This window comes from Melanerpes formicivorus, unplaced genomic scaffold (genome assembly GCF_026170545.1).
Source record: "Melanerpes formicivorus ecotype bairdi unplaced genomic scaffold, bMelFor1.0.p_v2 SCAF_125, whole genome shotgun sequence".
Classification (NCBI taxonomy): Eukaryota; Metazoa; Chordata; class Aves; order Piciformes; family Picidae; genus Melanerpes; species Melanerpes formicivorus.
In genome coordinates, this window is record NW_027142477.1 from 140,243 (window position 1) to 164,283 (window position 24,041).

General features: G+C 57.7%; 1 protein-coding gene across 2 annotated transcripts in view; it reads left to right on the forward strand.

Annotated features, from left to right (window-relative positions):
- Nucleotides 1–18,243, forward strand: part of AKAP7 (A-kinase anchoring protein 7) — a 107,338-nt gene extending 89,095 nt beyond the window's left edge. The window contains exon 8 of one of the 2 annotated variants that reach the window (XM_068167892.1): nucleotides 16,515–18,243. In XM_068167892.1, the coding sequence (XP_068023993.1) occupies nucleotides 16,515–16,714 (200 nt within the window). In that variant the 3' untranslated portion in view covers nucleotides 16,715–18,243. Of the gene's footprint in view, nucleotides 1–14,410; nucleotides 14,614–16,514 lie in introns of those variants that run through there. The other variant, XM_068167891.1, reaches the window with a different exon arrangement.
- Nucleotides 18,244–24,041: the final 5,798 nt, after the last annotated feature.

Consider the following 24,041-nt stretch of genomic DNA (forward strand, 5'->3'; position numbering starts at 1 on the left):
CCTTGTCCTGAGTCCCTCCCCAGCTCTCCTGGAGCCCTTCAGGTACTGCAAGGCTGCTCTGAGGTCTCCCTGGGGCCTTCTCTTCTCCAGGCTCACCAGCTCCCTCTCTCTCTCAGCCTGTCCCCATAGGGGAGGTTCTCCAACCCTCTGATCACCTTTGTGGCCTTCTCTGAATCCCCCCCACCACTTCCATGTCCTTGTGTAGGGAGCACCAAAACTGGCTGCAGTGCTGCAGGGGAGGTCTCAGCAGGGCAGAGGGGCAGAATCTCCTGGTTAGATATGTCCCCTGGAGCTCAGTCCCCCAGATGTCAAAACCTGCTTTACCTTTTGTGCTGCTGACTTCACCTCTTTGAGTCTCTGCCAGCCTCAGGTGGACCTGGCTGAGTTTCCTTTCAGTTGAAATCCTCAGGCACAGATAATTCACTTCCTCTCCCTTGTGCCCTTTTGCTGAGAGGGAGGCATCTCATGCCATGCTCTGATGCTGTGTTCCTCATTCTGCTTCACATCACAGCAGTCATTTGATAAATGGAGCTGCATTCAATTCCCCACTTTCATCCAGAGGACTGAACACCAATCTGTGATGTTTCCTGCAGCACTTAGAGTGTGGCTGAGGGGAGGCAGCAAATGAGCAATGGTTGTGGCTGCCTTAAAAATCAGTGGAGCCTAATGCAGTCAAAAAAGGTTTTCCCTTTCTTCCTGCCTCTGCTCAGCTCCCCTTTGGCTTTCCACATGCACTGCTTTAATGGAAGGGGAGAGGGCTTCCCAAGCACAGCACAGGAAGGTGATGCTCACAGCTCTGCAGAGTTCTAACCTGTAAGCAAGGTGAGGAGCAGTGGCTGAATGCCCTCCTGCAGCCTGGGACTGCCTTCCCTGGGCCAGAATGAGATTGGGTGGGGTGTCTGCATGGTTTGAAACGCTGGTGAGCCTCTCTTCTCCTGCAGGAACTGTTCCTGCCTGCTGGCTCTGGCTCTGTGCCCTGTTCACACATTCCCTCTGCTCTCTCTTACAGTGAAAGATACTCAAGAATGCTAATTTGGATTACTAGGTCTTGTTCCTCACCAGGATCTATAAAGAAAAGGGGAGGGGGGGGGCTGAAGGGGTTGGAGGGGCAGCCAGGTGGAATGGAACATGGGCAGTGGAGCTTGGGGTACCACAGTGCAGACTATGCAGGCTTTGCTGGGAGTGCCTACCTCAGCACAAGGTAATAGCAGTAATGATAAGCTGGAGCCCAGGGAGTTCCACCTCAGCATGAGGAGAAACTTCTTTGGTGTGAGGCTGCTGAGCCCTGGAGCAGGCTGCCCAGAGAGGTTGTGGAGTCTCCTGCTCTGGAGCCTTTCCAGCCCCACCTGGATGTGTTCTGGGTGCCCTGCCCTGGGTGCCCTGCCCTGGCAGGGGGTTGGACTGGGTGATCTCTGGAGGTCCCTTCCAGCCTCTACCATTCTATGATCTAAAATTTAGTCTTTAAGCTGGAGAAAGACTGAGGGAAATGTGACTTGGAAAGGAGAGGGGATGAAGACACAAGGCTGGAGCTCTACAGGAGAGCTGTGCAGCCTGACAGAAATAAAGCAGCAGAAGGCCAGCTGGCATTAACAAGCAGCTCTCCCTCGATGGGAGTGGGGCAGAATTAGAATTAGAAGGCTGCTGAAGAGGAAGGGATGGAATTGTGTGAACTGTGTAGGCAGAGGTAGAATTTAGAGAGGGAGAAAGGAGTGGAAAGAGGAGCAGGGAGTGGAAAGGGAAGAGCACCATCCCCTCCAAAGCATGGCAGTGAGGAGCCTGCTGTGCTGCAGGGTGTAAGCTGGTAAAAGGTGTGAGGGATTGCTCAGCTCTTGGCACTGCAGACATTGTTTTTCTGCACTGATTTCACTCAAGGGCTGCTAAAACAGGCTTTGAGTCACTGAATTTGAGGAAGTAGAAATAGGGGGGAAGAGAAGGAGGGAGGCTTTCTGTGGCTGAAGTGCAGCAGGAGAGCTGCAGGGAATTACTGGCCTGAAGGGAGTGTGCTGCTGGGTGGGGAAGTGTTGGTTGTGTTCTTAAGGAGCTTTACCTTGTTTCCACAAAGAAAATGCTTTTGCACCTGTTTGATACTGCAGTGTGCCCAGGCAGCCAGGAGGGCCAAGGGCATCCTGGCCTGCATCAGGAAGAGTGTGGCCAGCAGGAGCAGGGAGGTCATTCTGCCCCTGTACACTGCACTGCTTAGGCCACACCTTGAGTCCTGTGTCCAGTTCTGGGCTCCTCAGGTCAAGAAGGACATTGAGAGACTTGAAGGTGTCCAGAGAAGGGCAAGGAGGCTGGGGAGGGGTCTGGAGCACAACCCTGTGAGGAGAGGCTGAGGGAGCTGGGGTTGCTTAGCCTGGAGAAGAGGAGGCTCAGGGGAGACCTTCTTGCTCTCTGCAACTCCCTGCAGGGAGGTTGTAGCCAGGTGGGGGTTGGTCTCTTCTGCCAGGCAGCCAGCAGCAGAACAAGAGGACACAGTCTCAAGCTGTGTCAGGGGAGGTTTAGGCTGGAGGTCAGGAGAAAGTTTTACACAGAGAGACTGGCCATTGGAATGTGCTGCCTGGGGAGGTGGTGGAGTCACCATCACTGGAGGTGTTCAGGAGGAGACTTGCTGGGGTGCTTGGTGCCATGGTTAGTTGATTAGGTGGTGTTGGATTGGTTGATAGGTTGGACACGATGATCTTGAAGGTCTCTTCCAACCTGGTATTATTGTTGTTGTTGTTATTATTATTATTATTATTATATTTAGCATAGGAGGGAGGGGAAAGTAAGGCCCAGGGGCTTAAACTGATCAGCAGGCTCAAGGATTCTTGGTTTCCAGTGGTGAAGCATACTCAAGAGTGTTCATTTTGGTTACTAGGTGCTTGTTCATCAGCTTCAGATACACAGGGAAAATAGGATGGGTAGTGACAGGGCTAGGGGGGGATGGAGTAAAACTAGAACTGGGTAGATTGAGATTGGCTGTGAGGAAGAAGTTGTTTCCCAGGAGGGTGCTGAGAGCCTGGCACAGGTTGCCCAGGGAGGTGGTGGAAGCCTCCTGCCTGGAGGTGTTTGCAGCCAGGCTGGATGTGGCTGTGAGCAACCTGCTGTGGTGTGAGGTGTCCCTGCCCATGGCAGGGGGGTTGGGACTGGCTGAGCCTTGAGCTCCCTTCCAGCCCTGACAGCTCTGTAATTCTATCAACATGAGTGTCCTCTAATAGTCTTTCCTTTTCTTCATGTCACAGGATCATGCAATCACATAATGGTTTAGGTTGGAAGGGATCTTAGAGATCATCTACTCCAGGCTCCCCTGACATGGGACAGCTCCCACCAGCCCAGGTTGCTCAAGGCCTCATCCAGCCTGGCCCTGAACACCTCCAGGCAGGAGGCAGCCACAGCCTCCCTGGGCAGCCTGTGCCAGTGTCTCACCACCCTCACTCTCAAGAATTTCTTCCTCATCACAGCATCACAGAATCACCAAGGTTGGAAGAGACCTCGAGGATCATCAAGTCCAAGCTGTCACCACAGACCTCATGACTAAACCATGGCACCAAGTGCCACATCCAATCCCCTCTTGAACACCTCCAGGGATGGTGACTCCACCACCTCCCTGGGCAGCACATTCCAGTAGCTAACAACTCTCTCTGGGAAGAACTTTCTCCTCACCTCCAGCCTAAACCTCCCCTGGCACAGCTTGAGTCTGTGTCCTCATCTCCACTCTCAGTCTCTCCTCTCTCAGCTCAAAGCCATTGTTCCTCACCCTGTCACTCCCAGTTCTTGTCCAAAGTCCCTCCCCAGCTCTCCTGGAGCCCTTCAGGTACTGGAAGGCTGCTCCAAGGCCTCCCTGGAGCCTTCTCCAGGCTCAGCAGCTCCAACTCTCTCTCAGCCTGTCCCCACAGGGGAGGTTCTCAGCCCTCTGATCACCTTTGTGGCCCTCTTATGCTGGGGCCCAGAGCTGGATGCAGTGCTGCAGGTGGGGTCTGAGGAGAGCAGAATTCACTGCTCCCATGAAGGTATCAGGGCCTTAGGAGAGAGACTGCAGGTGAAGAAGAGCTGGCCTGAAGAGGACTCTGAGTAGTAGTTTATGGGCTCAGAGTCAGAGCAGTTAAGGAGAGGTCAATACTTTCATGAACTCATCATCTGAAGTGTGAGAAACAGAAGTCCTCTGCACAGCCCTTTCGTGAAGCTGTGCCTGGTAGAGCAGAGGACATTCACTCAGCTGCAGCTCACAACATCCCATTCTAGCTTTACCATCCCCACAGGGAAAGTGCAGGCTGTGTGGCAAACAAAAGGGAGGGAAGAAAGAATAGCCCTGAATGCATTCCATGAGGCAGAATGCAGCCTGGGTCGAGGGCATTAGGAGAGGAAATGCCTCCAGTGCTGAGGGATTTGGGTTTCTTAACTGATATTCAAATTGACTTTGGGGTTCTGTGTTCATTTCCCCAAAGCTCTTCACATCTGATCAGATTCCCCAGGCTTGAGCCATGGAACAACAGGCAGCAGCAATGCTGCTCCTGTACTCAAATACCTGCATGTGGCTTTGTGGGAGTGTCACAGGACCATGGAATGGAAGGGGCTGGAAGGGACCTCCAGAGATCACCCAGCCCAACCCCTGCCAGAGCAGGGCACCCAGGGCAGGGCACCTAGAACACATCCAGGTGGGGCTGGAAAGGCTCCAGAGCAGGAGACTCCACAACCTCTCTGGGCAGCCTGCTCCAGGGCTCAGCAGCCTCACACCAAAGAAGTTTCTCCTCAGGTTGAGGTGGAACCTCCTGGGCTCCAGTTTGTGTCCATTGCCGCTTGTCCTCTCCCAGGACACCACTGAGCAGAGCCTGGCCCCTTCCTGCCCCCCACCCCTCAGGTATTGATAGAGAAGGGCAAGGAGGCTGGGGAGGGGTCTGGAGCACAGCCCTGTGAGGAGAGGCTGAGGGAGCTGGGGTTGCTTAGCCTGGAGAAGAGGAGGCTCAGGGGAGACCTTCTTGCTCTCTGCAACTCCCTGCAGGGAGGTTGTAGCCAGGTGGGGGTTGGTCTCTTCTGCCAGGCAGCCAGCAGCAGAACAAGAGGACACAGTCTCAAGCTGTGCCAGAGGAGGTTTAGGCTGGAGGTGAGGAGAAAGTTCTTCCCAGCAAGAGGAGCTGGCCACTGGAATGTGCTGCCCAAAGGATCCCCAGGAGTCCCCATCCCTGGAGGTGTTTAAGAGAAGACTGCATGAGGCCCTTGGTGCCATGGTTTAGTTGATCAGATGGTGCTGGGTGATAGGTTGGACTTGATGATCTCAAAGGTCTTTTCCAACCTTACTGATTCTATGATATGATTCTATGATTGATCAGATCCCTCTCAGCCTTCTCTTCTCCAGGCTCAACAGCCCCAGGGCTCTCAGTTTCTCCTGCTCACACAGATGTCCCAGGCCCTTCAGCATCCTCATAGCCTCCCCTGGCCTCTCTCCAGCAGTTCCCTGTCCCTTTTGAACTGGGGAGCCCAGAGCTGGCTCCAGTATGGCCTCCCCAGGGCCCAGCAGTGTACAGCTCTGTTGCAGTGATCTAGGCAGGAGCCTGCTGCAGGGGGCTCAGCCTCTGGGGGCTATTGCAGCCAGCTGTGTGGAGTGCCTCAGCTCCAGTTACAGTACTGGGTCCAACCTGTGCAAGCTCCTGCCAAAAGAGGTGGCTCTAACCTTCTTCCATTAGCTTTAGACTGTCATTAAGTGTAATTACTGAGCTCTTAAAAGCATCCTGCAGAAGTCACTTAGTGATAAAAGTTGGACCTTGGCACCATGTCTGAGGGACTGCTTTGGGTGTCCTCTCCAGCTGCAGTTTTACTTACAGCTGAACTGGGGGTGGGGCAAAGTTTCAGCTCTCTGCAGTTCAGGCAGTATGCAGCTGTGCTTCAGGTCTTGTGTTCCTGCAGCTGAGCCCTCTGAACAGGAGCCAGCACTGTGCCCAGGTCCCCAGGAAGGCCACCAGCATCCTGACCTAGTCAGCAGGAGCAGGGCAGTGGTGGTGCTCCTGGGCTGGGCACTGGGCAGGTCACACCGTGAGCCCTGGGCTCAGCTTTGGGCCTCTCACTCCAAGAAGGACTTTGAGGGCTGCAGCAGGTCCAGAGAAAGGCAACAAAGCTGGGGATGGGTCTGGAGAACAGGGCTGGGGAGGAGCAACTGAGGGAGCTGGGGGTGTTCAGGGTGGAGCAGAGGAGGCTGAGGGAGACCTCATTGCTCTCTGCAGCTCCCTGGGAGGAGGCTGGAGCCAGGTGGGGGTTGGGCTCTGCCGCTAGTCTTAGGTGACAGGAGGAGAGGACATGGCCTGAAATTGTGCCAGGGGAGGTTTAGGTTGGAGAGGAGGACAAATTTCTTTGCTGCAGGAGTGGTCAGGGATTGGAGGAGGCTGCCCAGGGAGGTGGTGGAGTCCCCATGCCTGGAGGGGTTCCAGCAAGCTGTGGCCATGGCACCTGGGGCCAGGGTTGGGTGGCCATGGAGGGGTTGGGTTGCTGGCTGGGCTGGGTGATGCCAGAGGTGTTTTCCAACACAACCAATCCTGTGAAAAGCCATGCTGATTTTTCTCTCCATCCTTTACAAAGGTCTCCACCTTCCTTTCCCTGAGGACAGACACATCCTCTGTGAGAGCCTGTCTGATAGCAGGAGTTTGTGTGGAGTCTTTCTGAGGGCAGGAGAGGCAACAGCACAGACCCAGCTTGTCAGGATTCAGTTCCTAACACTTGTTTAGCTTCTGAATGTCTTAGTCCCAAAAAGATTCCTCCCTCAAGTCTGCTTGGCATGAAGAAGGCTCAGCCCAGCAAGCACTCATTGGAAGCTGCACAGGAACAGATGAATCCTAAAGAAGTGAAGCTGAAGTTCACAAAGAACAGGAGGAGCAGAGGAGGAGCAGAGGGCTGGAGCTGCTCTGCTGTGAGGACAGACTGAGGGAGTTGGGGTTGTGCAGGCTGGAGAGGAGAAGGCTTCCAGGAGACCTCATTGTGGCCTTGCAGGATCTGCAGGGGGCTCCAAGCAAGCTGGGGAGGGACTTGTGAGGGTGTGAGGGAGGGATAGGACTGGGGGGGATGGAGCAGAACTAGAAGTGGGGAGATTGAGATTGGCTGTGAGGAAGAAGTTGTTCCCCAGGAGGGTGGTGAGAGCCTGGCACAGGTTGCCCAGGGAGGTGGTGGAAGCCTCCTGCCTGGAGGTGTTTGCAGCCAGGCTGGATGTGGCTGTGAGCAACCTGCTGTGGTGTGAGGTGTCCCTGCCCATGGCAGGGGGTTGGAGCTGGCTGAGCCTTGAGCTCCCTTCCAGCCCTGACAGCTCTGTGGCCCCATGATTCTGACAGGAGGAGGTTAGGGGCCAGCAGTGAGCACACATTTGATTCTTTGGGGCTGGTTGGTCAGCAGCAGGCAGCATGTTTGGACTTTGGCCATTCAGCTCTGTGTGTGTCCTGTGCTGGTTACCTGCCCACACCTCTCAGCCTAGTGACCTAGCAGGGGGGTTCTGCCTTCAGGACTACCCAGCACCCTCTGTGGTCACCCAGGGTGGTGGGGAACAAGCCAGGCTGTCTCCCCCACTGCCTTACTTCTCAGTTTGACTTCTGGAGGCCCACTGGAGATGAGAGACTTCGTGGTGTGCCCTGTGCAGAGCTCAGCTTTCCCTGGGCAGCTGGGCAGCTCTCTCTCTTGGGCTCTGAACTCAGCAGGCTGCTCCCCCTTGGCTGCATCCCAGGGGCAGGAGTTGCTCTCCCCCTCCCCCCCCCAGCCCAGGCAGGTCCTGTCACCCTTTGCTGTGAGCTGCTGGCAGCAGGCAGTGCTGGGGAGGGTGAAGGAGGGTGAGCTGTTCTGCCTTTCTGCTTGCTGTCACAGCCTGCCTGGGTGTTCTGGCTCTCCCCTCACCAGCATGCCCATGGATGGGCCTGTGGTCATGCAGAGCCTCTTTTGCTGCTTTCCCACCTGGGTATGGGTGAGGAAATGAGTCCAGCTCACAGCTTTCTAAGCCAGCTTCTTACCCTCAGCCATTCTCTTACCTTTGGTTCCTGCTCATAGGTGCATTAAGCTTAAGCATTCAGCTGCATTAAGTGAGTCAGGAAACTGCTCTGCCAGCAGGTCTCTGTCATAGGAAAACTAACCCAAGATGTGTACCAGAGCTCCCCATGTGCCAGGAGTGCAGTCTTGGCTGCCCCTGTTTGCCTGCTTGCTTGGAAGGCTGCTGCCTGTGGCACCCTATCCCTCAGAGCTCATAGGAGGAAGAGCAGGTTTCATGGAACCACAGAACAGCTTCAGAGGGAAGGAGCCTCAGAGACCATCCAGTTCCAACCCCCCTGACAGGGGCAGGGGCACCTAACTGCAGCCCAGGCTGCTCATCAGCAAGACCTAACATCAGCCAGGTCTTGGACACCTCCAGGAAGAGGCAGCCACAGCCTCCCTGGGCAACCTGTGCCAGGCTCTTCCCACCCTCACTGCCAAGAATCCCTTCCTCATCTCCACTCTCCATCTCCCCTCTCCCAGCTCCCAGCCACTGCCCCTCTCCTGTCACTACAAGACCCATCTGGACATGCTCGGTGTGACCTGGACTGGGTGATCTCTGGAGGTCCCTTCCAGCCCCTACCACTGACTGGGAGTGCCTGAGCTGTGCTTACAGAGCAGCACAGCTGCAGCTAGGGGAGTTTGTTAGGGGGCCAAGAGGAGAGGGGAACAGCACAAGCTGCTTGGCCTCAGGTGGGAACCTCCCAGCAGCAATGTCATCACCATCATGCCATAAGAGTGCCTTACTTGTGCCAGTTCCTTAGGGACCACTCAGGCATGTCATGCAAGGCAGTGCTCAGAGCTGTGTTCTCCTCTCCATGCTTCTCCTGTTGATCAGCTATGAGCATGTGCTCCTGCTCCTGCTCCTTGCTTCACAAGCATGGCCAGGGCTGTGCTGCCTCATCCTCAGGCCTTGCAGGGGTGGGAAGCTGCTGGGCTGCTGCCTGATGACAGCTTGGTATCCAATTAGCTATGGCCTGTGGGCTCAGTGCCTCTGCAGGGGGGAAAGGGCTGGTTTAGCTCTCATGCTCTAGGGCTGCTCATGCCAAATTTAGCTGGAAGTCCTCAGCAAAGGAAATGGTCAACAAGTTGGTCTCATGAATCAGAGAATGGGTTGGGTTGGAAGGGACCTTAAAGCTCATCCAGTTCCAAGCCCCTGCCATGGGCAGGGACACCTCCCACCAGCCCAGGATGCTCAAGGCCAGGGATGGAGCATCCACAGCCTCCCTGGGCAGCCTGTGCCAGTCTCTGACCACCCTCACTGCCAAGAATTCCATCCTCATCTCCAGTCTCAGTCTCCCCTCTCCCAGCTCAAAGCCATTGTCCCTTGTCCTTTCACTCCCAGTCCTTGCCAAAAGTCTCTCCCCAGCTCTCCTGGAGATCATCAGGTCCTCCCTGGGCAGCACATTCCCATGGCCAATCTCTCTTGCTGGGAAGAACTTTCTCCTCACCTCCAGCCTAAACCTCCCCTGGCACAGCTTCAGACTGTGGCCTCTTGTTCTGGTGCTGCTTGCCTGGGAGAAGAGACCAACCCCCAGCTGGCTACAACCTCCCTGCAGGGAGTTGGAGAGAGCAAGAAGGTCTCCCCTGAGCCTCCTCTTCTCCAGGCTAAGTTTTTCTCTCAAAGGCTGGCTCCTTCCACTGCTGGCTCCTTCAGCCACACCAAAGATGGAGCAGCAGTGTCTGCAGCAGTGGGATCCAAGTAACTCTCCTTCCTCTCTACAAACCTGAGCTATCCACATGGCCTCTGCAACTGCCTCTAAATCCAAACAGGATCAGGAAATCACAGTCCCAGAACCACAAAGTCTTCTTTGCTCCAGTGCAGCATTTCAGAATGCAGATCATGGTCCTGTGAAGGGGAGAGGAGTGTAGCCCTGGGGAGCAAACCTGGGCCAGCAGGGAGACACAGCAGTGAGAGTGAATCCACTGTGTGAGGAGAAAGTGCTTCCCAGAGAGAGTTGTTAGCCATTGGAATGTGCTGCCCAGGGGGGTGGTGGAGTCCCCATCCCTGGAGGTGTTCAAGAGGGGACTGGACGTGGCACTTGGAGCCATGGTTTAGTCATGAGGAGGTGTTAGGGCATAGGTTTGACTTGATGATCTCTGAGGTCTTTCCCAACCTTGTTGATTCTGTGATTGTATTCTATTCCATTCCAGACTGGGACTTGGTTGCAAGGATCCAGCTCCTATCAATAACTGCCAGCAGTGTGCTGTGGGAACATAAAGCTCCTTTTGTCTGGCCTGAAACTGTGCCAGGGGAGGGTTAGGTTGGAGATGAGGAACAATTTGTGTGCTGCAGGAGTGGTCAGGGATTGGCACAGGCTGCCCAGGGAGGTATCACAGTCTCACAGTATCACCAAGGTTTGAAGATACCTCGAGGATCATTGAGTCCAACCTGTCCCCACAGACCTCCTGACTAAACCATGGCACCAAGTGCCACATCCAATCCCCTCTTGAACACCTCCAGGGATGGGGACTCCACCACCTCCCTGGGCAGCACATCCCAATGGCTAACAACTCTCTCAGGGAAGAACTTTCTCCTCCCCTCCAGCCTAAACCTCCCCTGGCACAGCTTGAGACTGTGGTGGAGTCCCCATGCCTGGAGGTGTGGCCATGGCAGCTGGGGCCAGGGTTTCCTAGCTCTGGTGGTGTTGGGTTGATGTGGGACTGGATGACCTTGGAGGTGTTTTCCAACCAGAGAAACTCTGTGCCTGATGCTGTGCAGCTGGTTGTTCCCTGTTGTGAGGTGTGGTGGTCAGCTGAGGACAGCAGCCATGCTTCAGCTGCAGGAGGCTGGGGCTCTGCTTAGCATGGATGCACTGAGATGCAGTCACAGGCTGTAGAAACTCACAGAAGAGACCTCTGGGACAAACAAGACACAAAGATGTAGTCCTTTCATGTTTCTTGTGAGGCACACACAGCAAGAGGCAGTGGAAGGTTTTCATTCACTGGCACAGAGCAGAGCTGCAGCTACAGAGCCCAAGGAGCCTCTGTGCCCTTTGCAGGGCTTGCAGACAAAGCACCTCTGGATTTGTAAACCTCCCTTTGAAACCAGAGCTGTTTCTTTTACCAACACTCTGATAACTTCTGTAGCTCTCCAGACAAAGAAGCATTTGCCTGCTGCAAGGTGATTCTGTGCACCCAAGCAGCAGGCAAGCAGCAGATGCAGCATGGAGAGACAAACAGGACACACAGCCATGGAAGCACGCAACTGTGGAGGTTGGGAGAGGCCTTGCAGATCCCCAAGTCCAACCTCTCCCCCAGAGCTCACAGCCCCAGCCCTGCTGTGAGCCACTGCCCCACAGCCCTCAGCACCACATCCATGCAGCTCTGAAACCCCTCCAGGGATGGGGACTGCAGCACCTCCCTGGGCAGCCTGGGACAGTGCCTGAGAGCCCTTGCTGGGAAGGGATTGCTGGGAAGGGGAGACTGAGACTGGAGGTGAGGAAGGAATTCTTTGCAGTGAGGGTGGTGAGACACTGGCACAGGCTGCCCAGGGAGGCTGTGCATGTTCCCTCCCTGGAAGGGTTCAGGGCCAGGCTGGATGAGGCCTTGAGCAACCTGGGCTGGTGGGAGGTGTCCCTGCCCATGGCAGGGGGTTGGGACTGGATGATCTTCAAGGTCTCTTCCAACCCAAAGCCTTCCAGGATTGCTGTGAGCTTGGTGAGCTGTGGGCCAGACAAGGTGGAGCACAGGGCTGGGGTTCCTGTGGCTGTTGTGAGTCTCCTGCTCTGGAGCCCAGAATGGCCTGGGCTGGAAGGGACCTTACAGAGCATCCAGTCACAGGACACCTCCCACCAGCACAGCCTGCTCAAGGCCTCATCCAGCCTGGCCTTCAAGACCTCCAGGCAGGAGGCAGCCACAGCCTCCCTGGGCAGCCTGTGCCAGTGTCTCCCCAGCCTCACTGCACCTCCTCACTCCTCATCCCCATCTCAATCTCCCCTCTCCCAGCTCAAAGCCATTGTTCCTCACCCTGTCACTCCCAGCCCTTGTCCAAAGTCTCTCCCCAGCTCTCCTGGAGCCCTTCAGGTAGTGGAAGAGACCCTGCCTCTGCAAATGAAGAGGTTTTTTTACTCCTCTCCCCCCCTGCAGCCCTGTATGAGTTGTGTTTTAGCAGTGAACTCCCTCCCAGGCTGTGCAATCCCCCAGAAGCCTTTCAGAACCATAATCTCTATGTGCTGGCAACCTGCATACATTTACATCCCTGAAAAGGAGCAAATGTAGGTAATTGAGCAAGCAGAGCTGGGTGCTGAGAGCACACAATGCTGTCTCTTTCAGCAGCTGTGTGTGACTAAAGCAGCCTCTAATTCTTCCTGGATGCAGAATGCTGGCTCCAGAGGAGGACACTGGCAGTGTGGCCTTGTAAATACAGCTGGAGAGGAACAGCTCTGTACCCAGAGCAAGAGGCTGGAAAGCAGGAAAGTGCCTGGCCAGTGGGAGCCATAGAGCCACAGAGCTGTCAGGGCTGGAAGGGAGCTCAAGGCTCAGCCAGTCCCAACCCCCTGCCATGGGCAGGGACACCTCACACCACAGCAGGTTGCTCACAGCCACCTCCAGCCTGGCTGCAAACACCTCCAGGCAGGAGGCTTCCACCACCTCCCTGGGCAACCTGTGCCAGGCTCTCACCACCCTCCTGGGGAACAACTTCTTCCTCACAGCCAATCTCAATCTCCCCATTTCTAGTTCTGCTCCATCCCCCCCAGTCCTATCCCTCCCTCACACCCTCAAAAGTCCCTCCCCAGCTTGCTTGGAGCCCCCTGCAGATCCTGCAAGGCCACAATGAGGTCTCCTGGGAGCCTTCTCCTCTCCAGCCTGCACAACCCCAACTCCCTCAGGCTGTGCTCACAGCAGAGCAGCTCCAGCCCTCTGCTCCTCCTCCTGGCCCTGCTCTGGACACCTTCCAGCACCTCCAGATCCTTCCTGGCACAGAGGCTCCAGCACTGGCCCCAGAGCTGCAGGTCTCAGCAGAGTGGAGCAGAGGGGCAGAATCCCCTCCCTGGCCCTGCTGGCCACACTTCTCTTGCTGCAGCCCAGGCTCTGCTTGGCTCTCTGGGCTGCAGGGGCTCCCTGGTGCACATCACACAATGAATTCTACCCTTCCTGGTCTGCACTCTTCCTAAAGGGAGGCTGCTGCTGCTGTGGCTCTGTGGGCAGGTGATCCATGGCAAAGCAGCACTTCCAAAGGCATGTCATGAGCTGTGGGAATCCTCAGCATGCAGTGCACACTGCTTGCCTTGGGTGTGAGCCCTCACAGCAGGGAAGCTCCAGCTCCTAGCCTTTGTCACCAGGTACCTAGGAACAGGCTGCTGGCACTTGGCATCTCTTGAGGCTCCTGGCTACAAGCAGTGAATAAACAGGTAGAGAATCACTGGAGATGTTTAGGAAGAGCCTGGATGAGGCCCTTGGTGCCATGGTTCAGTTGATCAGATGGTGCTGGGTGAGAGGTTGGGCTTGATGATCTCAAAGGTCTCTTCCAACCTGGTCTATTCTATTCTATTCTATTCTATTCTATTCTATTCTATTCTATTCTATTCTATTCTATTCTATTCTATTCTATTCTATTCTATTCTATCCCATCCCATTCCATCCTATCCTATCCTATCCTATCCTATCCTATCCTATCCTATCCTATCCTATCCTATCCTATCCTATCCTATCCTATCCTATCCCATTCTTGGACTGCTGAAGCAAAATCCCAGCACAGGGGCAGGTGAGCCTCAGGCTGCTTCTGGAGTTCATTGTGTGCCAAGTGTTGCCCAGGAGTCAGAGGTGGAGGCTGGCAGAGGGAAGGAGCTGTGCACAGCTGCTGTGCTGAGCTGGGTGTGTGCTGGTGGTGTTGGCAGTGCCTTTCACTGGGGGATCACAACGACCATAAGCAGGGGCAGGGTTCAGTCTGGCACACTGCAGCCAGCCTCTGACAGCCTCTGGAGAGCTCCAGGAGGGGCAGCTTTGGTTTTGCACCCAAGAAGAGGCAGCCAACAAGTGAAACCCCAGCTGAGGCAGAGGCTCCTGGGAGAATCCTAGCATGGTCCAGGCTGGAAGGGAGCCCCAGAGGTCATCCAGTCCAACCCCCTGCACTCAGCAGGACATCCTCCACTGGATCAGGTTGCCCAGAGCCCTGTCCAGCCTCACCTGGAATATCTCCAGGGATGGAGCCTCAACCACCTCCCTGGGCAACCTGCTGCAGTGCTCCAGCAGCCTCCTGGTGCAGAACTTGTTCCTCACATCCAGTCTCAATCTGCTCTGCTCTCATCTCAAACCATTGCCCCTGGTCCTGTCCCTGCAGGCCTTGGGGAGCAGTCCCTCTGCAGCCTTCCTGTAGCCCCTTCAGGTCCTGGCAGGCTGCTCTCAGGTCTCCCCGGAGCTCTCTCCTCTGCAGGCTGCTGGAGGCTGCTCCCTGCCCAGGCAGTGAATCCCTCTGGTGTCTGTTGTGACCCCGCAGGTGAGAAGCATGCGGCGGAGCCGGACGAGGCAGAGCTGCTGAGCCTCAGCAAGCGGCTGGTGGAGAGCGCGGTGCTGAAGGCTGTGCAGCAGTACCTGGAGGAGACTCAGAGCAAGAGCAGGCAGCCTGATGGCAGCCCCGTGAGGGGCGAAGAGGCAGCGAGCGGCGCCAGGACTGAGGAGGGCACCGACGGCAGCAAGTGAGCGCCGAGCGGAGGGGCTGGGAGCGCACAGCCCGCCCGGAGCCGCAGCCCGGAGCCACCGCAGCCCGGAGCCGGAGTCAGCCACCGCAGCCCGGAGCCACCGCAGCCCGGAGCCAGAGTCAGCCACCACAGCCCGGAGCCGCCGCAGCCCGGAGCCAGAGTCAGCCACCGCAGCCCGGAGCCGCCGCAGCCCGGAGCCACCGCAGCCCGGAGCCACTGCAGCCCGGAGTCACCGCAGCCCGGAGCCAGAGTCAGCCACCGCAGCCCGGAGCCACCGCAGCCCGGAGCCACTGCAGCCCGGAGCCACCGCAGCCCGGAGCCACTGCAGCCCGGAGCCACTGCAGCCCGGAGCCAGAGTCAGCCACCACAGCCCGGAGCCGCCGCAGCCCGGAGCCAGAGTCAGCCACCGCAGCCCGGAGCCGCCGCAGCCCGGAGCCAGAGTCAGCCACCGCAGCCCGGAGCCAGCACAGCCCGGAGCCGCCGCAGCCCGGAGCCAGAGTCAGCCACCGCAGCCCGGAGCCAGAGTCAGCCACCACAGCCCGGAGCCGCCGCAGCCCGGAGCCAGAGTCAGCCACCGCAGCCCGGAGCCGCCGCAGCCCGGAGCCAGAGTCAGCCACCGCAGCCCGGAGCCAGCACAGCCCGGAGCCGCCGCAGCCCGGAGCCGCCGCAGCCCGGAGCCGCCGCAGCCCGGAGCCAGAGTCAGCCACCGCAGCCCGGAGCCACTGCAGCCCGGAGCCACTGCAGCCCGGAGCCACCGCAGCCTGGAGCCGGAGTCAGCCACTGCAGCCCGGAGCCAGCACAGCCCGGAGCCACCGCAGCCCGGAGCCGCCGCAGCCCGGAGCCAGCGCAGCCCGGAGCCAGCACAGCCCGGAGCCACCGCAGCCCGGAGCCAGCGCAGCCCGGAGCCAGCACAGCCCGGAGCCACCGCAGCCCGGAGCCAGCGCAGCCCGGAGCCAGCGCAGCCCGGAGCCAGCGCAGCCCGGCGCCACTGCAGCCCGGATCCACCGCCCAGAGCCAGCACAGCCCGGAGCCACTGCAGCCCGGAGCCGCCGCAGCCCGGATCCACCGCCCGGAGCCAGCACAGCCCAGAGCCACCGCAGCCCGGAGCCGCCGCAGCCCGGATCCACCGCCCGGAGCCAGCGCAGGACGTGTCCCAGCTCTGCCGAGCTCCGCTGCGCGCTGCTGGCTGCACTCTGCTTGCCAGGCTCTCAGCAGAAGCTGCTTCTGCCTGGAGGACGCTGCCTGCTGGTCTGATCACTGCCTGCACCGGGGAGGAGCCTGCTGGGCACTGGGGCAGTGGAAGAAGGAGAGGACAGTGAGGCAGAGGCTGCAGTCTCCACTTGATAGCAGGAGCCCCTTCCTTCCCTGGGCAGAGAACCTGGACCCTTTGCTTTTGCCTTTGGGACTGTCCTGAGTGGGCACAGGGGAGGCTGTGCCCTGGCAGGAGCCTTTGGGACTGTCCTGAGTGGGCACAGGGGAGGCTGTGCCCTGGCAGGAGTGATGCCACCCCCCCAGGGCCTGGCAGGGCAGCAGGGCTGCAGGCCCCAGCAGGTGCTGCTGCCTGGCCAGCAGCAGGCAACTGCAAGCTAAGAATGGGCAGTGCAGGGGGTGGGGGCAGCTCCTGTTGGAGGCTGTGGGAGGGCAGGGGCTCTCCTCACCTGCCACGCTGCTCTGCTGTACCCCTGGGTAGCATTAGCTCTGGGAGAGCCTATTTTGTGTGACAGAAGTTCCTTTTCTAAACTAGGCTCAGTGTGGGCAGGAGGCTGAGCCCAGGAGGCTGAGCCCTGAAGGCTGAGCCCTGAAGGCTGCCCCCAGCAGCCCCCAGCTCTTGATCTCTGTGCATGAACGATGCTCAGCTGTGCTGCTTGATAGGAGTGCTCTGACCTTGCTGCTTTCCTCTAGGAGAGAGCCACGGAGCAGCCTCGGTGCAGGAGGCTTTGCAGAGGGAGACCCAGGCCCTGCTCTCCAGGCTGCAGCAGATCAAGGAGCTCCTGGCCAGGCCTGAGACCCGCAGCAACATCAGCAGGGAGCTGCTCAGAGCCAGGCACAGTGCCAGCAGCCCAGGGGAAAGCTGTGCTTGCTCTGAAGCTCCCAGGGCATGACTGTGAGTGGCTGTGCTGACCAAATCTCACCAGGCTGTGGAAAGCAAAGCCAAGACTCCAGGAAATGGCTTCTCCCTGACTGCAAATGTGAATGGTTGGATGGCTCCTGAGGGACCCTGCTGAGGGGCTTGCCCAGAAGGACGATGCTTCACAGTGATGGGTTGGACTTGAGCACAGAGCCACAGAATGGTTTGGGTTGGAGAAGCCCTCTGAGGTCACCCACTCCAACACCAACCCAGCCCCACCATGGCCACCCAGCCCTGGCCCCAAGTGCCATGCCCACACCTTCCTTGAACACCCCCAGGGATGGGGACTCCACCACCTCCCTGGGCAGCCTCTGCCAGTCCCTGACCACTCCTGTAGCAATGAAATTGTTCCTCCTCTCCAACCCAACCCTCCCCTGGCACAATTCCAGGCCATTGCCTCTCCTCCTGTCACCTGAGACTATAGAGAAGAGCCCAGCCCCCACCTCACTGCAGCCTCCTTTCAGGGAGCTGTAGAGGGCAGTGAGGTCTCCTCTCAGCCTCCTCTTCTCCAGACTGAACAACTCCACTTTTTAAGGTTCTGAAAGGCCTTAAAGGTCTTTTCCAACCAAACCAGCCCCACGATTCCAAGTCCAGCCAGCTCCTCAGCCCTGCTCTGGAGCACTGGGACGTGCAGGTGTACCTCATGACTCCAAAGTGCAGCAACCCTGGTTGCAAACACCCCTGAGCAAGCACTGTGCCCTTCCTTGAGCGCTGCAGGTCGCCCAGCTCTTCCTCCTGGGTCTCTTCCCAAGCCATGCCCTGCCACTCTTACCCAGCTGGCTGCCTTGAGAGGCTTTTTAATGAGCACCTGACAGCAAAACCAAAAACCCCTCCTGTGGTTCTCTGCCTTTAGGATGTGTGCCAGCACCCTGGGCTGGCACTCTGTGCTTTGGGGCTTTTGTTAACCAGCACTCAGCCCCTGGGCTGGATGCTGCCAGCTGGCTCCTGCTGATGTTTACACTAATGCAAGAGGGGTTTCCATTTCAGGAGGAAATTCAGGCTCCACTGCTCTCCCTGGCAGGCTCTCCCTGCCTTCACTGGAGTCAGGATGCTGCCATTCAGACTCCTCATGAAAAGAACACTGTTCCTTGGGGTAAGGTTTGCCCTTTCCACTCGTGTAGAGCAGTGCTGTTTGTCCTTGGTTCACCATGTTCCCTCCATCCCCCCCTCTGCTGCCTGAGGTGGGCTGGGAGTTAGCTCTCAGTGGATGCTCCACAGCCTTGGAAGGTTCACACTGAATGGATTTCACACTTTGGATGCTCAGCAGTGGAGGAGCAGGCCCAGGATCTGAAATGGCCTCTGGTGGTGAGAGCTGTGCAGTGATGTTGTGAGTGGGCTCAGATCTGTGCTGGTGGAGCAGCTCTGTGCACACTCCTCACTGCTCTCCAGCACTGCTCCTTTGTCTCCTGTCTGAGCTGGTTGGTTCCTCCCCATCTGCTACCTGGCAGTGCCTCTGACCTGCCTCAGCTGCCATCTTCACAATAAAGTATTTGTTCCTTTGCACTCTCTGTACATTTCCACCACCCCCAAGTGCACTTGAACCAAATGAAGGACTTGAAGAGCAAGGCTGCCAGGGGCAGAGCTTGTCTGCATGCCCCCAGCAAGGGGACTGGGGGGGTTCTGCCAGGCTGCTCCCCTGGAGCCTGGGAGCTGAACTCCCTTGAAGAAGTTCATGCAGCTAAGCTCCTCCCAAGGGATTGGTGCTTTAGATGGCAAACCTTTGAGGCTCAAGGGATTCATTTCCCTTCTGGGCAGCAGGAAGTGCTGCAGCAACTTCCTAGAGGTCCACAGCCACACACTGAGTGCAATGAGCAGCCTCAAAACTACTCTGGAAAAACAAACAGAGTAAAATCTGAGCCTGCAGCCATCCCAGGCAATAAAACCTCAACCCCTCCTGAGTGGATCTGCACATCCTGCAGAGGGAATCTCTGAGCCCAGCTTATTCCACAGGCTGGGGAGAGAAGCTTCTCTCCTGAGCAGGTTCACAGAGCTGTCAGGGTTGGAAGGGAGCTCAAGGCTCAGCCAGTCCCAACCCCCTGCCATGGGCAGGGACACCTCACACCACAGCAGGTTGCTCACAGCCACATCCAGCCTGGCTGCAAACACCTCCAGGCAGGAGGCTTCCACCACCTCCCTGGGCAGCCTGTGCCAGGCTCTCACCACCCTCCTGGGGAACAACTTCTTCCTCACAGCCAATCTCAATCTCCCCATTTCTAGTTCTGCTCCATCCTCCCCCAGTCCTATCCCTCCCTGACACCCTCACAAGTCCCTCCCCAGCTTTCTTGGAGCCCCCTGCAGATCCTGGAAGGCCACAATGAGGTCTCCTGGGAGCCTTCTCCTCTCCAGCCTGCACAGCCCCAACTCCCTCAGCCTGTCTCCAGAGCAGAGCAGCCTGATCCCTGCCTGGTATCACACATCAGTGAGTGCTGATTCACTCAGGGTGGTATCAGGCAGTTTAAATCCAGCCTGGAGATGACAACAGAAGCCAGGCAATCAGCTCTGGAAATGGGGACACAATGAGCCCTGCTCTATCTGCATCCCCTTGTCAGCTCACTGCCCTCCACACAAGTTCTTCCCAGGATTAGTTATCCTGTTGTATCCTTCACCTTGTCATGAGTTTTGTTCTCAGGTCTGCAGTAAACCTGTAGGGATGAATCACTGCCTTTGTGCCCAGACCCTTAGCTGGGAGCCCTGGCTGGCAGAGACTCTGCTCCTCCCCAGTTCTGATGCTGCCATCAAGAGCAGCAGCTCTGAGCACACCAAGTCTTGGGGAGGTCATGAGCTGAACCTGGGCAGCTCCTGCTGTCTGAGATGTCCTGCAGTGGGCCTGGCAAGTATGACACAGACCCTACAGGAGACACCTCCAGAGACTCAGAGGTGTCACCTCCAGAGAATCAGGTTCATGGAATGGTTTGGGTTGGAAGGGACCTCAAAGCTCATCTGGTTCCAGCCCCCTGCCATGGGCAGGGTCACCTCCCACCAGCCCAGGCTGCTCCAGGCCTCATCCAGCCTGGCCTTGAACACTTCCAGGCAGGAGGCAGCCACAGCCTGTTCCTGTGTCTCACCACCTGCACTCTAAAGACGTCCTTCCTCATCTCCAGTCTCAGTCTCCTCTCTCCCAGCTCAAAGCCATTGCTTCTGGGTCAGGAGCTGTGGGCTGGGGGATAGCCCAGAGCCTCTATCAGGACACTGCATCCCTCAGTTTAATCAACTCAAAGCCATCTTTGGTGTTCAGATGTCCAGACCCAAGAGAGCCATCAGCACTTCTTCTTCTCATCCTTTCTGGCTCTTTTGAAATGCCCCCACAGCCCTGATGCCTGCTTTGGGCAAGGCACCACCAGCCAGTGACCCCAGGGTGAAAAACTCCTGCAGCTGTACTCCCCCTCCTGTGCAACTCTCCTGCTTGCTTCCTCTGCTTTGTCACTGAGTTCTTCCCTCCTGCTGGTGAAGTCTGGCTGCCAGCTTCCAGCACAAGTCTCTTGGCTGGAGCTGGCAGCTGAAGGATGCAGAGCCTGAAGCTGACAGAGGCAGGTCTGAAGCTCTGAGCTGTGCACACCACTCTGGTGCCTTCCTCACACTGTGGAATCATTTCCAGACAGTCCTGGGGCTTCAGCTCTTCTTGCAGGGGCTGTCTGGAGGTGGTGATGCAGAGGCTGGTGCAGGGAGGTGCTGCATTTCCCAGCAGGTGGTGTGAGTTTGTCCATGGTTGCAGACCTGCCTCCTGCCTCGCTCATCCTCAGGAGCAGTTCTGCACTGCTGGTGGCAGAGATGGCTCTGAGAGGTTCAGAAGCTCAGCTGCCAGGACTAGCCCAGCTGGGAGGCTTTGGGCAGCCATCACTGAGAGCTGTTCCTGACCCCTGCACATGGTCCAGATGCAGAGCACAGAAGTTGCAGGAGCAGCCTCTGCCATCAGCTGCACTGCTGACCTGTGTCTGAGAGCTGACAGAGGAAGCAGAGAGATCCAGGGAGTCCTCACCAGCAGCCACCAGGGCCCTGGTGTAGAGAGACCACTGCAGAGCCCAGCCACTGCCTCCAAGCACGAGGGAGTGTGGAGCATGGTGTTCAGTCTGGGAGCTGAGATCAGACTCACCAGGGGCTGGAAGAGACCTCTGAAGATCCTCCAGAGGCACCCAGAGTAAGTCCCCCAGGAGCACATCCAGGCAGGTTTCAGTGCTCCACAGGTGCAGGCTGCACAACCTCCCTGGCAGCCTGCTCCAGGGCTCTGCCCCCCTGGGAGGGAAGAGTTGCTTCCTTATGTTGCATGGAACCTCCTGTGTGCCACTTTGTGTCCACTGCCCCTTGCCCTGGCCTGGGCACCACTGGGGAGAGCCTGGCTCCATCCTCCTGGCACTCATCCTTTAGCTACTGACCAGCATTGATCAGATCCCCTCTCAGCATTGATCAGATCCCCTCTAGCATTGATCAGATCCCCTCTCAGCACTGATCAGATCCCCTCTCAGCACTGATCAGATCCCCTCTCAGCATTGATCAAATCCCCTCTCAGCATTGCTCAGGTCCCCTCTCAGCACTGATCAGATCCCCTCTCAGCATTGCTCAGATCCCCTCTCAGCATTGATCAGATCCCCTCTCAGCATTGCTCAGGTCCCCTCTCACCATTGATCAAATCCCCTCTCAGCATTGCTCAGATCCCCTCTCAGCATTGATCAAATCCCCTCTCAGCATTGATCAGATCCCCTCTCAGCATTGATCAGATCCCCTCTCAGCATTGCTCAGATCCCCTCTCAGCATTGATCAAATCCCCTCTCAGCATTGCTCAGGTCCCCTCTCAGCTGCTCTTCTCCAGGCTAGGCAGCCCCAGGGCTCAGCCTCTCCTCCCAAGGCAGATGTTGCAGTGCCCTCAGCACCTTAGTGGCTCTCTGCTGGACTCTCTCCAGGAGTTCCTCATCCTTCTTGAGCAGAGGAGCCCAGAACTGGATGCAGTGCTCCAGATGAGGCCCCAGCAGGGCAGAGTGGTGAAGCAGATGAATGTTCATCAAGATCCTTGTGAAAAGGAGCCTGAGCAGTGTCCCTCTGCTGGCTGGAGGTGAGACAAACCAGCCAGCAGTCCCTGGCCCTGCCCTTCACTCAGCCCCTGGCTTGCATTCTGCTCAGCTGCTCTCTGCACAAGGGGAACATTTGTCCTGCTGAGGGACAGTCCTGAGGGACAGCTGGGCTGAGAGCAAGCACTCACACACAGCAATAATTAGCTCAGGCCACAGGGAAACAAGCAGTGACCTGCCCCTGCCCTTCCTGGCACGGCACCAGGGGCACCCTGGGGCTGGGAGGCAAAGCCTGCAGCAAGGGGCTGGGGCTGCCTGCTGCCTGCTGCCTGTTGCCTGTTGCTGGCTGCTGCCTGCTGCTGCCTGCTCCCTCTGCTGCCTGTTGCTGGCTGCTGCCTGCTGCTGCCTGCTCCCTCTGCTGCCTGCTGCTGCCTGCTCCCTCTGCTGCCTGCTCCCACTGCTGCCTGCTGCTGCCTGCTCCCTCTGCTGCCTGCTGCTGCCTGCTGCTGCCTGCTCCCACTGCTGCCTGCCCCCTCTGCTGCCTGCTCCCACTGCTGCCTGCCCCCTCTGCTGCCTGCTCCCACTGCTGCCTGCTCCCACTGCTGCCTGCCCCCTCTGCTGCCTGCTCCCACTGCTGCCTGCCCCCTCTGCTGCCTGCTCCCTCTGCTGCTTCCAGGCTTTGCTGAGTGACTTTGGGGTGCAAAATGCACTTGCAGGGGCTGGGGTCAGAGATTCTGCTCATTGCTGGAAGGTCAACCCCCCCCAGTCACATCCTGGGCTGCAGCAAGAGAAGTGTGGCCAGCAGGGCCAGGGAGGGGATTCTGCCCCTCTGCTCCACTCTGCTGAGACCACAGCTGGAGCTCTGGGGCCAGCTCTGGAGCCTCTGTGCCAGGAAGGATCTGGAGGGGCTGGAAGGTGTCCAGAGCAGGGCCAGGAGGAGGAGCAGAGGGCTGGAGCTGCTCTGCTGTGAGGACAGACTGAGGGAGTTGGGGTTGTGCAGGCTGGAGAGGAGAAGGCTCCCAGGAGACCTCATTGTGGCCTTGCAGGATCTGCAGGGGGCTCCAAGAAAGCTGGGGAGGGACTTGTGAGGGTGTCAGGGAGGGATAGGACTGGGGGGGATGGAGCAGAACTAGAAGTGGGGAGATTGAGATTGGCTGTGAGGAAGAAGTTGTTCCCCAGGAGGGTGGTGAGAGCCTGGCACAGGTTGCCCAGGGAGGTGGTGGAAGCCTCCTGCCTGGAGGTGTTTGCAGCCAGGCTGGATGTGGCTGTGAGCAACCTGCTGTGGTGTGAGGTGTCCCTGCCCATGGCAGGGGGTTGGGGCTGGCTCATCTCTAAGGTCCCTTCCAGCCCAACCCATTCTGTGTTTCTATGATGAACTTCAGCCATAACTCAGACAACCAAACTGCAGCAGCAGAACAAAGCCCAGGTGAAAGGCCAACAGCTCCTGAGGGAATTCAGGGGTGGCTGCAGTGCAGCAATGCAAGTGTGCAGAAGAGTGGAGGATGACCTGGAGCAAGCCAAGAGTGCTCTCTGCAGCTGGTCACTGGTGGGGCACAGCTGTGTTTGTCACTCAGCTCTGCAGGCACAGCTCCCAGTTCCCTGTCACATTTTCCACTCCCATCCATCTGAGGGGGAAGGCTGAGCCAGCCTGAGGCTGTGAGACTCTGCTGGGGCAGAGCCCTGGAGTGATTGAGAGACTTGAAGGTGTCCAGAGAAGGGCAAGGAGGCTGGGGAGGGGTCTGGAGCACAGCCCTGTGAGGAGAGGCTGAGGGAGCTGGGGTTGCTTAGCCTGGAGAAGAGGAGGCTCAGGGGAGACCTTCTTGCTCTCTGCAACTCCCTGCAGGGAGGTTGTAGCCAGGTGGGGGTTGGTCTCTTCTGCCAGGCAGCCAGCAGCAGAACAAGAGGACACAGTCTCAAACTGTGCCAGGGGAGGTTCAGGCTGGAGGTGAGGAGAAAGTTCTTCCCAGAGAGAGTTGTTAGCCATTGGAATGTGCTGCCCAGGGAGGTGGTGGAGTCCCCATCCCTGGAGGTGTTGCAGAGGGGATTGGATGTGGCACTTGGTGCCATGATTTAGCTGTCAGGAGGTGTTGGGTGACAGCTTGGACTGGATGATCTCTGAGGTCTTTTCCAACCTTATTGATTGTATGATTGATTCTATGAAGGGCCAGCAGCAATGCTGCAGGGCAGAGGCTAAGCCAAGGCAAAGCTCAGGGAGATGATCTCTGGGAGAGAAGCAAAGGAGCAGTGTGCCTTGGAAGCTCCTTTTGCTGAGAGATGAGCACTGTGCAGCTCCACTGAGCT